Source organism: Odocoileus virginianus, chromosome 10, assembly GCF_023699985.2.
Source record: "Odocoileus virginianus isolate 20LAN1187 ecotype Illinois chromosome 10, Ovbor_1.2, whole genome shotgun sequence".
NCBI lineage: Eukaryota > Metazoa > Chordata > Mammalia > Artiodactyla > Cervidae > Odocoileus > Odocoileus virginianus.
The window spans coordinates 26,546,356-26,562,619 of NC_069683.1; the positions used below are offsets into that span (position 1 = coordinate 26,546,356).

General features: G+C 38.0%; 1 protein-coding gene across 5 annotated transcripts in view; it reads left to right on the top strand.

The window, feature by feature from the left end:
* Nucleotides 1–16,264, top strand: part of IMMP1L (inner mitochondrial membrane peptidase subunit 1) — a 75,453-nt gene that overhangs the window by 8,222 nt on the left and 50,967 nt on the right. For 2 of the 5 annotated variants that reach the window (XM_020892326.2, XM_020892325.2), the window contains exon 2: nucleotides 11,668–11,780. The exons of 1 other annotated variant lie outside the window; for it this stretch is intronic. In XM_020892326.2, the coding sequence (XP_020747985.1) occupies nucleotides 11,717–11,780 (64 nt within the window). In that variant the 5' untranslated portion in view covers nucleotides 11,668–11,716. Of the gene's footprint in view, nucleotides 1–5,490; nucleotides 7,449–11,667; nucleotides 11,781–16,264 lie in introns of all 5 variants that reach the window. 2 more of the 5 variants (XM_070473230.1, XM_070473229.1) reach the window with 2 other exon arrangements.

The window sequence follows — 16,264 nt, forward strand, 5'->3', positions numbered from 1 at the left end:
TGGCTCATACTTTCATTGACTTAGACAAGGCTGTGATCCAAGTGATCAGTTTGGTTAGTTTTCTGAAGTTGTGGTTTCCATTTTGTCTGCCCTCTGATGGATAATGTTCATGGATAGGTGACTCAATATTTTCAGTGTCAGTTCTTCCAAAACTGACTCATAGATTTCATGCACTCCCAGTTAAAATCCCAGCATGTTATTTCATGGATATTAACAGACTGGGTCTATAGTTTATATGGAAAGGCAAACAATCTAGAATAGCAAATACAATATTGAAGAACGGAGTTGTAGTACTGACACTACCTGACTTCAAGACTTACTGTAAAGGATGAGTGCAGCAGTATATAGAGTCCAGAAATAGACCCACATGAATATAGTGAGCTGATCTTAGACAAAATGAGCAAAAGCAATACAGTGGAGCAAAGATAGTCTTTGCTTTGGAACAGTTAGTCATATACATGCAAAAATAAATAAGTAAATAAATCTTGACACAGACTTTACTTCAGAAAAATTAACTCAAAATGAATCACATACATAAGTGTAAAACAAAACTATAACACTCGTGTAGGATAACATCAGAGAAAATGTAGCTTACCGTGGGGATGGAAGTGACTTTATAGATACACCAAAGACATCATCTGTAAAAGAAAGAATAGACAGGTTGGATTTCACTAAAATTAAAAACTTCTGCTGTGTGAAGGACAGTATCAAGAGAATGAGAAGATATGCCACAGACTGGGAGAAGATAATTGCAAGGACACACTTGATAAAGGGCTGTTATCCAAAACATATAAAACTACCATTTTTGTTGTTAGTCAGTTGCTCAGTCCTGTCCAGCTCTTTGAGATACCATGGACTGCAGCATGCCAAGCTTCAGTCCTCCACTGTTTCCCAGAGTTTGCTCAAATTCATGTCCTTTCAGTCTGTGATGCTAGCTAACCATCTCATCCTCTGCTGCCCCCTCCTTCTTTTGCCTTCAGTTTTTCCCAACATCAGGGTTTTTTCCAGTGAGTCAGCTTTTTGCATCAGGTGGTCCAAGTATTGGAGCTTCAGCATCAGCCCTTCCAATGAATATTCAGAACTGATTTCCTTTAGAATTGATTGGTTTGATCTCCTTGCAGTCCAGGGGACTCAGTTTTCTCCAGCACCACAGTTCGAAAGCATCAGTTCTTCAGTGCTCAGTCTTCTTTATGGTCCAACTCTCACATCTGTGCCTGACCACTGCAAAAACCATAGCTGTGACTGTATAGACCTTTGTTGGCAAACTGATGCCTCTGCTTTTTAATACACTGTGTAGGTTTGTCATAACTTTTCTTCTAAGGTACAAGGATCTTTTAATTTCATGACTTTTAATTTCATCTGAGTGACTTTGGAGCGCAAGAAAATAAACCCACTGCTTCCACTTTTTCCCCTTCTATATGTCATGAAGTGATGGAACTGGATGCCAAATCCTAATTTTTGAATGTTACTTTTCAAACCATCTTTTTCATTGTCCTCTTTCATCCTCATCAAGAGGCTCTTTCAGTTCAGTTCAGTCGTGTCCAACTCTTTGCTGCCCCTTGGACTGCAGCACATCAGACCTCCCTGTCCATCACCAATTCCTGGAGTTTACCCAAACTCAGGTCCATTGAGTCGTTGATGCCATCCAGCCATCTCATCTGTCGTCCCTTTCTCCTCCCACCTTTAATCTTTCCCAGCATCAGGGTCTTTTCTAATGAGTCAGTTCTTTACATCAGGTTGGCAGAGTATTGGAGTTTCAGCTTCAGCATCAGTCCTCCCAATGAATATTCAGGACTGATTTCCTTTAGGATGGACTGGTTGGATCTCCTTGCAGTCCAAGGGACTCTCAAGAGTCTTCAACACCACAGTTCAAAAGCATCAATTTTTCAGCACTCAGCTTTCTTTATAGTCCAACTCTCACATCCATACATGACTACTGGAAAAACCATAGCTTTGACTAGATGGACCTTTGTTGGCAAAGTAATGTCTCTGCTTTTTAATATGCTGTCTAGGTTGGTCATATCTTTTCTTCCAAGGAGCAGACGTCTTAAAATTTCATGGCTGCAATCACCATCTGCAGTAATTTTGGAGCCCCCCAAAATGAAGTCTGTCACTGTTCCCACTGTTTCCCCATCTATTTGCCATGAAGTGATGGGACCAGATGCCATGTTTTCGTTTTTTGAATGTTGAGTTTTAAAGAAGCTCTTCGTTCCTCTTCATTTTCTGCCGTTAGAGTGGTGCCACCTGCATATCTGAGGTTATTGATACTTCTCCTGGCAGTCTTGGTTCCAGCTTGGGATTCATACAGCCCAGCATTTTTGCATGATATACCCTTCATGGAAGTTAAATAAGCAGCATGACAATATACAGCCTTGTACTTCTTTCCCAGTTTTGAACCAGTCAGCTGTTCCATGTCCAGTTTTAACTGTTACTTCTTGACTCGATTACAGGTTTCTTAGGAGACAAGTAAGGTGTTCTGGTACCGCCATCTCTTAGAACTTTCCTCGGTTTGTTGTGATCTAGACAGTCAAAGACTTTAGTGTAGTCAGTGTAGCAGAAGTAGATATTTTTCTGACATTCTCTTTCTTTCTCTATGATCCAAGGAATGTTGCAATTTGATCTCTTCTTCCTCTGCCTTTTCTAAATCCAGCTTGTACCTCTGGAAGTTCTCAGTTCATGTGCTATTGAAGCCTTGCTTGAAGGATTTTGAGCATAACTTTGCTAGCATGTGAAATGAGGGCAACTGTAGGGTAGTTTCAACAGTCTTTGGCATTACCCTCTTTTGAAATTGGAATGAAAACTGACCTTTTCCAATCTTGACTTGTTGAGTGCAGCACTTTCACAGCATCATCTTTTAGGGTTTTAAATAACTCAGCTGGAATTTCATCATTTCCGCTAGCTTTGTAGTAATGCTTCCTAAGGCCCACTTGACTTCACACTCCAGAATGTCCCGCTCTAGGTGAGTGACCACACCACCGTGGTTATCCAGGTCATTGAGACCTTTTTTTGCGTAGTTGTTCTGTGTATTCTTGCCATCTGTTCTTAATCTCTTCTGCTTCCTTTAGGTACTTACCATTTCTGTCCTTTATGATGCCCTTCTCTGCATGAAATGTTCCCTTGATTTCTTTAGTTTTGTTGAAGAGATATCTGCTGCTGCTGCTGCTAAGTCACTTCAGTCGTGTCCGACTCTGTGCGACCCCACAGACGGCAGCCCACCAGGCTCCGCCGTCCCTGGGATTCTCCAGGCAAGAACACTGGAGTGGGGTGCCATTTCCTTCTCCAGCGCATGAAAGTGAAAAGTGAAAGTGAAGTCGCTCAGTCTTTTCCGACTCCTAGCGACCTCATGGACTGCAGCCTACCAGGCTCCTCTGTCCATGGGATTTTCCAGGCAAGAGTACTGGAGTGGGGTGCCATTGCCTTCTCTGGAAGAGATATCTAGTCTTCCCCATTCTGTTGTTTTTCTCTGCTTATTTGCATTGTTCTTTTAAGAAGGCTTTCTTATCTCTCCTTTCTGTTCTCTGGAACTCTGCCTTTGGTTAGGTATATCTTTTCCCTTTCTTCCTTGCCTTTCACTTTTCTTCTTTCCTCAGCTATTGTAAAGCTTCCTCGAGTAACCACTTTGCCTTCCTGCACGTCTTTTGCTTTGGGATGGTTTTGGTCACTGCCTCCTCTGCAGTGTTAGGAACCTCCATCCATAGTTCTAGTACTCTGTCTACCAGATCTAATCTTGTCACCTCCACTGTGAAGTCATGGAGAATTTGATTTAGGTCATACCTAAATGACCTAGTGATTTTCCCTATTTTCTTCAATTTGAGCCTGAATTTTGCAATAAGGAGTTCATGACCTGAGCCACAGTCAGCTCTCAATCCTGTTTTTGCTGATCATACAGAGCTTCAACTGAAAAGAATATAGTTGATTTGGGTATTGACTGTCTGGTGTTGTTGAACATCTTTTCATGTATTTGTTGACTATGTATATGTCTTTGGAGAAATATCATTTAGGTCTTGCACCTATGTTTTGATTGAGTTTTTTTTTTTTTTTTTTTAATATTGAGCTGCATGAGCTGTTTGTATATTTTGGAGATTATTTTCTTTTCAGTTGCTTCACTTGTAAAATACTTTTTTCCCATTCTGAGGGTTAACTTTTCATCTTGTTTATGGTTTCTTCCACTCTCTGTCCTTTGTGTTCTCCCACGATCCCCTAAAGTTGCCTTTTTGTCTCATCTGACTTGCCCACCATGAGGCGATTTTTCTTGGTGCAGGAATCTCTCCTTACCTTCAGCTTCCAACCAGGGGTGCTGGTCTCTTTTTTGATTCCTCCTTTCTGTCTGTCTGTCTTTCTCCTACCTGGTTGTGAGGGGATTTTTCTTGTCCTTTTAGGTGTCTGAAGTCTTCCACTAATGTTCAGCAGCTGCTCTGTGAGAAATTTCCATTTGTAGACATATCCTTGGTGTACTTGTGAGGAGAGATGAATTCTGTGACCTATTTCACCATCTTGACTGCCCGCCCCTCCACTGTAGCACTTTTAGAAGCAAGAATTAAAATATAGCTGTAGCGATCTATAATAATTTCCAGGTAAACCCTGCCAGGTAGTGCTTCCTGTGTTGATGGAAATATTCTGTATCTACACTGACCAGTATAATAGCCATTAAATACATTTGACTTTTGAGTACTTGTAATGTGGCTACCATGACTCAGAACTGAATTTTTAATTTTGTTTTAATTATTCAAATTTAAAAGCTAAGTTTTGCCAGTTGCTGTTATATAACTCTAAATCAATATTTAGCAAAATTTCTGTAGGAAAACCAAATAGTAATTATTTCAGCCTTTGCAGACCATATGGTCCTTGTTGCAACTACTTAGCACTGTGATCGTAGCAAAAAAGCGATTTTAGACAATGTGTAAGTAAATGAGCATGACTGTGTTCCAGTAAAACCTTATTTGCTAAAATAGAGTGAGCAGGACTTGACTTACTGGGCCCTCGTTTCACAGCCTCTGCTCTACTTCAAAGATGTATCTAAGGATCTATTTGTTTTTCTTTTCCTGCTCTGTATTCCCTGGGTCCTTTCCATTGGTTTTCCTCGTGTGTGTGTGTGTGTGTGTATGCGTGTTTTTTGGATGGGAGAAAGTAGTCTTTTCCCTTATCCCAGCCCCTCCGCACTAGTAACCACTAGTTTATTCTCTTTATCTGTGAGTATTTTTCCATTTTGTTGTATTTATTCACTTTACTTTTAGATTTCACGTTAATTGATAACATACAGTATTTATCTTTCTCTGTCTAACTTATTTCATTAAGTAAAATACACTCCTGGACCGTTTATGTTGTTGCAAATGGCAAAATTGCATTTTTGTATCTTCCTTATCCATTCATCTGTTGATTGAAACTTACATTGCTTTCTTATCATGACTGTTGTAAATAATGCTGCTGTGAGCAATGGAAAAATGGAAACAGTGACAGATTTTATTTTCTTTGGCTCCAAAATCACTGCAGATGGTGACTGCAGCCATGAAATTAAAAGACGCTTGCTCCTTGGAAGAAAAGCTATGACCAACCTAGACAGCATGTTAAAAAGCAGAGACATTACTTTGCCAACAAAGGTCCATCTAGTCAAAGCTATGGTTTTTCCAGTAGTCATGTATGGATGTGACAGTTGGACTAAAGAAAGCTGAGTGCCTAAGAATTGATGCTTTTGAACTGTGGTGTTGGAGAAGAGTCTTGAGAATCTCTTGGAATGCAAGGAGATCCAACCAGTCCATCCTAAAGGAAATCAGTCCTGAATATTCATTGGAAGGACTGATGCTGAACCTGAAGCTCTAATACTTTGGCCACTTGATGTGAAGAACTGACTCATTGGAAAGACCCTGATGCTGAGAAAGATTGAAGGCAGGAGGAGAAGAGGACGACAGAGGATGAGATGGTTGGATGGCATCACCGACTCGATGAACATTAGTTTGAACAAGCTTTGGGAGTTGGTGATGGACAAGGAGTCCTGGCATGCTGCAGTCCATGGGGTCTCAAAGAGATGGACACGACTGAGCGACTGAACTGACTAATGAGCAATGGGGTGCATGTATCTTTTAAAATTGTGCATTTTTGGTTTCTTTGAATATATATCCAGGAGTGAAATTGCTGGATCTTGTAGTTCTAAGTTTTTTTAGGAACCTCCATACTGTTTTCTATAGTGACTGTAGCAGTTTACATTCTCACCACCAGCATATGAGAGTTCCCTTCTCTCAAACTCCTTACCAACATTTGTTATTTGTGGTCTTTTTGGTAATAGCCTTTCTGACAGTTGTGAGGTGATATCTCATTGTAGTTTTGATTGACATTTTTCTTATAATTCCTAATATTGAGCATCTTTTCTTGTGCCTGTTGGTCATCTGTATGTCTTCTTTCAAAAAATATCTATTCAGATCTTCCGTGCATTTAAAAAACTGGGTTGTTTGGGTTTTTTTGTTTTTATTTTGAATTGTTTAAGCTGTTTATATAGTTTGGATATTAACCCCTTATCAATCATATCATTTGCAAATGTTTTCTCCAATTTAGTAGATTTTCTTTCTGTTTTGTCAATAATTTCCTTTGCTCTGTAAGAGCTTTGAAGTTTAATTGGATCCAATTTGTTAATTTTTGCTATTGTTCCATTTGCTTTAGGAGCCAGATCTAAAATATATTGCTGCAATTTATGTCAGTGTATTGCTGTTTTCTTCTAGGAGTTTTGTGGTTTCTGGCCTTAGATTTAGGTCTTTAGTTTACTTTATTTTTGTATACAGTATGGGAAAATGTTCTGATTTCATTCTTTTGCATGTAGCTGTTCCTGTTTTCCCAGCGTCATTCTCTAGAGACTGTTTTTTCCTCCATTGTATGTTCTTACCTCCTTTGTTATAGATTAGTTAGCCATAGATATGTAGGTTTATTTCTGGGCTCTGTTATGTTCCATTGATAGATAGATCTGTTTTTGTGCTGGTACTGTACTGTTTTGATTACTGTAGCTGTGTAGTATAGTCTGAAGTCAGTGAGTGTGATACCTTCATCTGATCTTTTTTTGTTGAGGTTGCTGTGGCTGTTTAGGGTCTTTTGTGGTTCTATATAAATTATGGAGTTCCTTGTCCCAGTTTTGTGAAAAATATCATAGTGTTTTGATAGGGATTGCACTAAATCTGTAGGTTGCTTTTATAGGTAGGACTTATTGATGTGTTTTGATCAGGTGGATAAGCAGAGAACAAACAGATAGGACAGGCCTTTTTCTAATAGCCTGATAAGGAGGCTCCTATCCTAGATTTTCAACCACCATACTTTCATTCACCTAACTTCGTCCCAGGCAGGCTAAAGCATTTTTATCCTCCTTAAGTATTGACTCAGCCCTTGCCACAGGGAGAAAAGTTCTGTCTTCCCTGACCATCCTGTGTGTGGTTGGCCAGGCGTCAGCATGCTTTTTAGGAAACCAAATAGTAAGTATTTTAGATTTTGTAGGCCACATGTCGTCTTTCACCCCTTTTTAACACTACCATGAAAATGCTATTTTATGTTAAAAAATGAGTACAGCTATGTCTTAATGCTTTGCTTATGAAAATTAAAATTTGAATTTCATATAGTTTTAACATGTTGCAAAATATTCTTCTTTTGTTTGAGCCATTTGAAAGTATAAAAGCCAGTCTTAGTTTGCAGGGTATACAACAGCAGGGGGTAGCCTGGAAGATTTGCCCTGTGAACTGTAGTTTACTAAACACTATGCTAGACTGTTGCTCTTTTTGTCATGTTCTACCTATCACTATTACACTCTTTTAGAAAGTTTTTAGAATCTCTAATATGTTGATGCTTTTCACTCCCTCTTAGTGGTCTAGGGCTCAGCCTTTCATTCTACTCAGACCTTCAATGAATTGGATGACGTCTGCCCACATTAGGGAGGACAGTCTACTTAGTCTGAGGATTCAAATGTTAATGTCATCCAAATACACCCTCACGGTAACACCCAGAATAATGTTTGATCAAATATTTTGACCACCTGATGCAAAAAACTGACTCATTGGAAAAGACCCTGATGCTGGGAAAGATTGAAGGCAGAGGGAGAAGGGGACACAGAGGATGAGATGGTTGGATGGCATTACTCGAGTTGATGGACATGAGTTTGAGCAAACTCCTGGAGTTGGTGATGGACAGGGAGGCCTGGTATGCTGCAGTCTATGGGGTTGCAAAGAGTCAGACACGACTGAACGACTGAATTGAACTGAACTGAATGGAAATATCTTGACGTTGCATGGCCCAGTCAAGTTGACACATAAAATTAACCATCAGTGTGACATAGCTGGTAAATGACAGAGCTCGGTTTCACAACAGTGATGAACTGTCTCATGACAAAATTCAGGCTTTTATTTACTGTTTGTACCTGGGCCCAAACTAAGCATTCATATCCTTCTGAATTAGCCCTTTATTTGGCCAATTTATGGTTGAATATTTGCCTAAGCAATGAGGCATATTTGTCCTGCTAAAATGAGTAAATTCAGAGATAGCAGTATGGTTAGAGACTGTGATATGAAACAACAGATAGTAAGTGGGACATATTTAACTCAGAGATGAATGATTTTGAGTTTCAGAAGACCTATCTTAATCTTCTGAAAGAGAAATTAGACCCCTTTGTTTCTCCAGAGCAGAGAAATTTCATTTTCAACTCGGATTAAAGAACTTTCTACCAGAGTTGTCCAGCACTGATAAAGATTTTTAATCATTAAAAAATACTTTTAAAAATCTTTTGGAATTTAAGGGCATGTTCTTACCTTTGTATTTTTTCATTCCCCAAAATGGAAGGTTAAAAACAAGGTAAAGTCTGTGTTGTATTACAGTTTTATCATTCTCTAGAATGAAAGATTTGAAATTAATTTTGTAGTCTGTTTGATATTCTAAGATTATTTTTAAAAAATTTGAAGAGCAAACCTTGCTTCCTTTTTATATTTTGTTTTATTTTGTTAAGTTGCTAAGTTGTGTCCAACTGTTTGTGAACCCGTGGACTGCAGCACACCAGGCTCCTTTTTCTATTAACATTTCCTAAATAAACTCATATGGAATTAATGAATTACTATCATATATGATGATCATTTTCCCTCACTGAACTTTAGAATTGTTCAGCTTACAGCTTATCAGCAGCCTGGTCTTAATTCTCTAATTGAAGTCATTATGTTAACCTTCTCAGCTGACTCAAGATCTTGGTCCCTTTTTTGATAGGAGAACAGCTTTTTGTGGTAAAAGTATGCATGTGTGCATAGTTGCTCAGTTGTGTCCAACATTCTGCAACCCCGTGGACAGTAGCCTGCCAGGCTCCTCTGTCCATGGGGATTCTCCAGGCAAGAATAACTGAAGTAGGTTGCCATGCCCTCCTCCAGGGGATCTTCCCAACCCAGGGATCGAACCTGGGTCTCCCTCATTGCAGGTGGATTCTTTACCATCTGAGCCACCAAGGAAGCCCCAAAATATACATAATACAAGACTTATTATTATAACCATTTTTTAAAGTGTGCAGTTCAGTGGCATTAGCTATATTTATGATGTGTAAACACTGTCACTATCTTTTTGCAGAACCTTTTCATTATCCCAAGTGAAAGCACTTTACTCATTGAGCAGTAACTTCCCACTCCATCACTGCAGTCTCTGGTAGCTTTATATTATTTCCCGTCTCTGTGAGTTTGCCTCTCTACATACCTCACATAAGGAATCATGTAATATTTGTTCTTTGTTAACATTTACATAATGTTTTTCACTTAGCAATGTTTTTCAAAGTTCGTCCATCTTATGTATCAGCACTTCACTCCTTTTATGGCTGTATAATATTTAATTGTGTGTATATAGCACATTTTGTTTATCCATACAGCTGTTGTCAGGCACGTGTCCTGTTTCCATCTTTTTGCCTATTGTGGATAATGTAATGAATGTTGGAGTTTGAGTATCTGTTAGAGTTTGTTTAGGTGTATACCTAGGAGTAGAATTGCTAAATTATATGTTTAACTTTGTGAAGAACTGCCAGTGTGTTTTCCACAGTGACTTAACTGTTTTGCATTCCTTCTAGCAATACACAGAGGTTCCAATTTCTCTTATGTCCTGGCAACTTTGGTTCTTTATTGGGTGATAGCCATTCTAATGAGTTTGAAGTTGTATCTCATTTGTGTTTTTGATTTGCATTTTCCTAATAATTTGTGATGTTAACCTTTTTTGCAATCTAGACATGCTAAAAATTTTCTAAATCACCAAGTAATGATTTCTTTTTGCTTAACTTCCTCAGTTTAACTCCTTTTCTTCTTTATCCTTCCCCAGTTTATTATCCTCTTTTTCACATTTTACCATAAGCAGCAAGGAGAAAGTACACGCCTTCAATGTTTTGCTTGGAAATCTCAACTAGACATCCAGGTTTATCACTTATATGTTCTCCTTTTCACACAATATTAGAATACATTTCAGTTTTGCTACACTGTAACAAAGACTGCCTTTGCTGTCCTGTTCAATAATGTCTCATTCCATTTTTGAGACTTCACCAGAAGCCCCTTCAGTGTTCCTATTTCTGGATCATTCTGTTCCTGACACATGTATTCTCTAAGATGATGGAGAATCTTATCCTATTTACTTCTTTCTGCACATTCACCAGAATCTCCTTAATATCTTTGTTTCTACCAGCCATCAAGTCATTTTCTCTCATGTCATTTTCTCTGAAGAAAATAGTAGAATTATTTATTACATTTCAAGTAAATGTTATTTATATTACATAAATTACTTTATTATATATCTATTTCAAGGTAAATATTCATATGTTATCTTTTTCTAATGGCAAAAATTTGGTTTTTAGTGTAAACAATGAAATTTTGCCTGTAAACACACATAAGGCAAACTATTTAACGTTTCAGGTAAAAGTGGTGATACATTAGGATTCCCTGGTGGTTCAGTGGTTAAGAGTCCACACTTTCAATGCAGGGGCCACAGGTTTAGTCTCTGGTCTGGGAACTAAGATCCTGCATGCTGCATGGTGTGGCCCCCCAAAAAAAAGAAAGCGGTGATACATTATTTCCTCAGTCATAAGAACTGACGTGGAGTTATCATTGAATATGAGGCAGGTTTTGACATCTAGAATTTTAAACATAATATGTTTTGCCTTTGACATATTGTGACTGGTCATAGAATTTTTTTACAGTATCATGTGCATGCCTCGTAGTCATTAAATATCTGGCTAATCAATCTTAACATACCAGCATTACAAGCTACTTCTCTGTTGCCTTTTTATTCTTAAAATTAACCCTAGATATTCATTCATGCTGACATGCAGAAATGAATGTCATATCCTGTCTATAACCTGCAAATTGTTTAGAAGGGCTTGATATATCAACACTGTATATGGTTGGTTTAACAACTCCTGTTAAGTCCTTGACCACAGTTTTCTCTGGGTCGATTGACATATTATTTCATCCACTGACCTTCTTCTACTTAAATTCTCTGGTAAATAAAATAATATTCTGCTTTTTAAAATCACTTGACCCGAAGTGTCATTGAATATCTGACTTCCAAATCCCATTGATCCACTAAGGAAGATGGCACTTTAGTAACTGAGAGACATTTAGTCATATTATGTACTAATTCAACTAAATATGGCTGAAAGAAACCTTTGCCTAATATAATTTTGATTTCCTGTTTTAGGAATCCTGGTACTATGGATCACCTATGTTTGCTTTGAGACATGCTTTAGATGTTTTTTTCTGGAAGCCCTGTAAATACTGCAAAAATTCAGTGTATTGTTGTAAAGACATATGGTAAGTGGGTTTTTTTTCCCCCTTCATTTTCTTCTGTCCATTTCATGTTGTCATTAAGTCTTATGGATGTTGTAATACTGCTCCCTGCTGGACATAGTGTAACTTTTTAAAGTTGGCCCTTAATAGATGGGCACATAACTGATTAGCTGGACCCAGTCTGGTGGGAAATCCTTGAGTGCATTTACACACCAAAAAAACAACAATATATAACCAAAGCAACTCTGTTTTCATTTTGGGTGATACTGTTGCCATTGTATTGATATCTGGAGCGTAATGAAAGTGCTTACAGTCTTGTTTCTAAATTTTATTATGTGTGCTTCCTGGATAGTGGCATCTGAAAGTTGTATCAAGCATATGTTAAAGGATGTTTGTAGTTGATGGAACTTTTACGATTTCCTAGATTATATTCGTATGCATGTTTTTGCAGTTTGTTAGTTTATTATTAGTATTATCTCTTTTGTAATCATATAATCATTTAAATGCCCTGTGTATTTGTTTTTCCAAATGTAGTATTTAAAACAGCTTCAATATAATTTAAATTAGACACTATTGGATCTATTTTGTGTGAATACCCTTAATCCACCTGTAATGCAGGAGACCCTGGTTTGGTTCCTGGGTTGGGAAGATCTGCTGGAGAAAGGATAGGCTACCCACTCCAGTATTCTTGGGCTTCCTTGGTGGCTCAGCTGGTAAAGAATCTCCCTGCATTGTGGGAGATCTGGGTTTGATCCTGGGTTGGGAAGACCCCCTGTAGAAGGGAGTGGCTCCCTATTCCAGTATTCTGGCCTGGAGAATTCCATGGAATATATAGTCTAAGGGGTTGCAAAGAGTCGGACACAAATGAGCAACTTTTATTTCACCCTTAATTAAATTTTATGCAGTAAACTTCAAGTGTACCTTGTTTTGTATATCCATCCTGTAATCTAACTATTATATTTTCTAGTACACACAGTGACCCATTCTCACATAGAGTGACATTGGATTGGACCTGAAGTATCATATCTGTGTCTGTCCTATAACAAACCCTCACAGTGAATGCAAACATAGATATTCTTAAAATTGTTTTTAAACTTGTGAGAGTTGAAAATATTTGTCTTCCTACTTTTGAGCTAAATTATTATATACTTTTTAGAGTGTAGTTTGCATAAAGTATAATGTAGATTTTATGCAACGTAGATTGGATAAATGTAGATTTATCCAATGGATAAATTGGATGTAACAGATTTTTTTAAGTAAGCATACATTTTCTTGAAGAGAAGAAAATGTGACAGATACAACATAGAGCTCAGCAAAGATGTAGCAGGATAATCAATCGTACACTCTTTAATGGTCTGGTTTCTTTTTGTGTGTGTGGCCATTTGGAAAGCCTGTGAAATCTATTCTTAATTAGGATTCTGGAGAATTAAGCATAATAACTTATTTATTCTTAAAATATTGCAATAAAAATTTGAAATGTAAGCCAAGAAAATACAAGGTTGTTAGTAAAAAAAGAAGAGGTGCCCTTTCTTCCCTTTAATACTGTATTATTTCAGAAAGTATATAATTTTAAACCTTTTTATTATAAAATATAACTATATAGAAACATAAATGTATAGTAAAATGAATAAATATAAAGCAGATATTCAGTAACCATAGATCACTACTGACATCCCAGAAGCCCTTAGTATAATCTTCCTTTTAAGGTAAACACTTTCCTAATAATTAGATAATTCTCTATATAATTTTATCACTTTTATGTGTATTCCTCAGCAGTATGTTCACTTTTTGTCTCGTTTTGATCTTTTGGGGTTCATATGTATTCTTTTTTTTAGATAAACATTTTTGTATTTTTGTTGGAAATGTTTTTGTTATCTTCAAAGTGAAGGGTATGAAGAAACAGATTGTAAGGTCAAGCCAGAGAGGGCTGGCTTCGCTGTACTGAAGAGCTTAGGGGAAGGAGGAGTTGTAGGGAATTTAGAAGTAGCAGCAGTCAGATTGGGATCAGGATGTCTAGGAACAAGCCTGTCTTTCAGGGAAGTGAAAGGCCAATAAGTCGGCTAAGAAAGGACAGCATTCTTTTATTTTTTTTCCCTTTATTTTTATTAGTTGGAGTCTAATTACTTTACAGACAGCATTCTTGAGGAATGTATTTGAATGAGGCATGGAAAGCATTATGCTAATAGAGCCTATCATAATGCTGCCAACAATAGTAAGGAAAATCAGGTGAGTTGTCTAGTCTGCACTGCCTGCAGGTCTCCAAACCTGATGTTGTTGCAATCCTCACAGGGTATCTCTTGGAACGGGTCTGGGGCAGAAGCTCAGAGCCCCTTCTCAGTAGGGATGGAGGCGACCCTGCTGCTGTCACTGTCACCTTTCAGCCCCCTCCATGGCATGGCAAAGGGTGGAGGAAATTCCCAGCAACGTGTGACCCAGGCCTTGCAGCAGCATCACGGAGGTTCAACTGGATGAGCTCTCTGAGTACTTTCTTTGGACCAAGTACTTGAAAGTCACAGCTCATGGAGTAGATCCTGTAAAATGTGGCGCAGATGTTCAGGCCTAAGAGGTTTCAAGAGTTTGTGTGTATATGAACCAGGTAACGAGGGCAGTGTCCTTGCTGCGCTGGGGCTTCTCCCCCGGCCAGGCTGCATGACAGCGCCTACTCCTGCTGGGACTCTAAATTTGCCTGAACTCTAGGATCATTAAGCGTGTACCTTCTTCCAACAATTGGAAGAAGTCCTCACAGTCCACAGAGGTCCTACCCTCCTCTGTCACCAGTGTTAACCACAGGGTCTCCAGTGCTGGGTTTAGTCGTGCTGGTAGGGGTGGTAACTGTGATCACAGACCCAGAAAGATGTGGTGGAGCTGGTGAGCACCCCCAGGGCCTACAACCAGTCTCAGAATTCAGATTGGATCTTGATTTGTGCTTGGAAACCGTGATCACCTTTGTGCTTCTCTTTGGGTTGGTGCTAGACTTCTATGGTGTAATACTGCTGCAGCTGTGGGGTGCCGCTCTGGGGTGCCTTTGTGGGGTGGCATGGGACACAGGTGGACCTACTGGTGAGTGCCGTTGTCTGGGATCATATGCATTCTTTCTTCCATTACCTAGCATTGTGTTTTGAAGATCATGTACATAGTTGCATGTAGTTTTATTTTGTTCATTTTAATTATCATGTGTTATTCCTTTGGAATGAATATGGCAGAATTTATTTATTTTGCTGTCGGTGGATGTTTGGGTTCTTTCTGGTATTTGACTGTTTTAATTAACATTGCCATGAACATTGTTTTACATATCACATGTTGATTTTTATGTGTCATGTGGAAAAAGCCCTACATTTTCGGGTTAAAGATAGATGATTATAGTGGTATTTTAAATAAATTCAAATGAGTACATGAGAAAGTTGTTATATCCTGAGAGTAACACATATTAAATACTGAAAAAGATTCTGAATCAATCATAATTTCTTTACTGTAGGCCTTAAATATATGGTAGAATTCCATGTAACTTGTGACAGTTTAAAAATAATATACATACAGATACAGATACAGGACCTAATGTAGTAACTCTTTGTTTACTTTATTGACATGATTCCATTTACTATCATATCCTGTTTTATATAATTTCACTTTACTGATGAAGAAACTGTGGAGAACTAGAGAGGTTGAGTGAATTATGCAAGGTTATTTAGTAGGTTGGAGCTAGAAACCAGACCAGCCTGTCTACTTGGCAGTCACAATTTAAAGAAAACAAAGTGAAAAGCTAAATCAGGATATTTTCTTGAGTGTGTCCAGTCATTGAAGTGGAAAATTTGCATGACTAGCTTTTAGGAATTATCAGATACTCTTTTGACTCTTAACCAAGACCTGGCCTTGCACAGGGAATTGTATCTATAAAGGCCCCTGAAATGTTATTGTGCCTTATCACAGTTCATCTTCTGAAAGGCAGCTATAGTATATTATCACTTTGAGTGAGAATTTTACTTACGTATTTCCTCATTCACTGGGCTCTTATTAACAAGTGGTATAGTATTATTCATCTGTTAATTTGTGAATAATTGAATCTTACCCTTTTATGTGCCAAAGTTTATTTCATAGGAATATTTTTTCTAAAATGTTTTTGAAATATAAAATGTACCCTTTGTTTTCTTAAACAAGACAAACTGAGTGTAATCTAACTTGTTTTGGTTTTGTTTTGATGGCTCAAAGTTATTGTGAACAGCAGTCACTTCATAGAATTTATGTGATTTCTGCAGAGATCGTTATGCTGTATATGCCTGTTCTCCTAAATTGTCCTAGAGTGATGAACTTTTATGTCATGGTGCTACTTATGATGACATTTTTTTGTTTGTTTTGTTTTACCTTTGTTAGATAATTCTTGTTTTTTTGCTCTCAGTGCATTTTACTGACTCTAATGTAAAAGTCAGTGTTTACATATACATTGCTTAGGTGAGATCTTTTTTCTGCCCCATGTGCTGATTAAGGGCATAGAATGTGTGCTTTTAAAACTT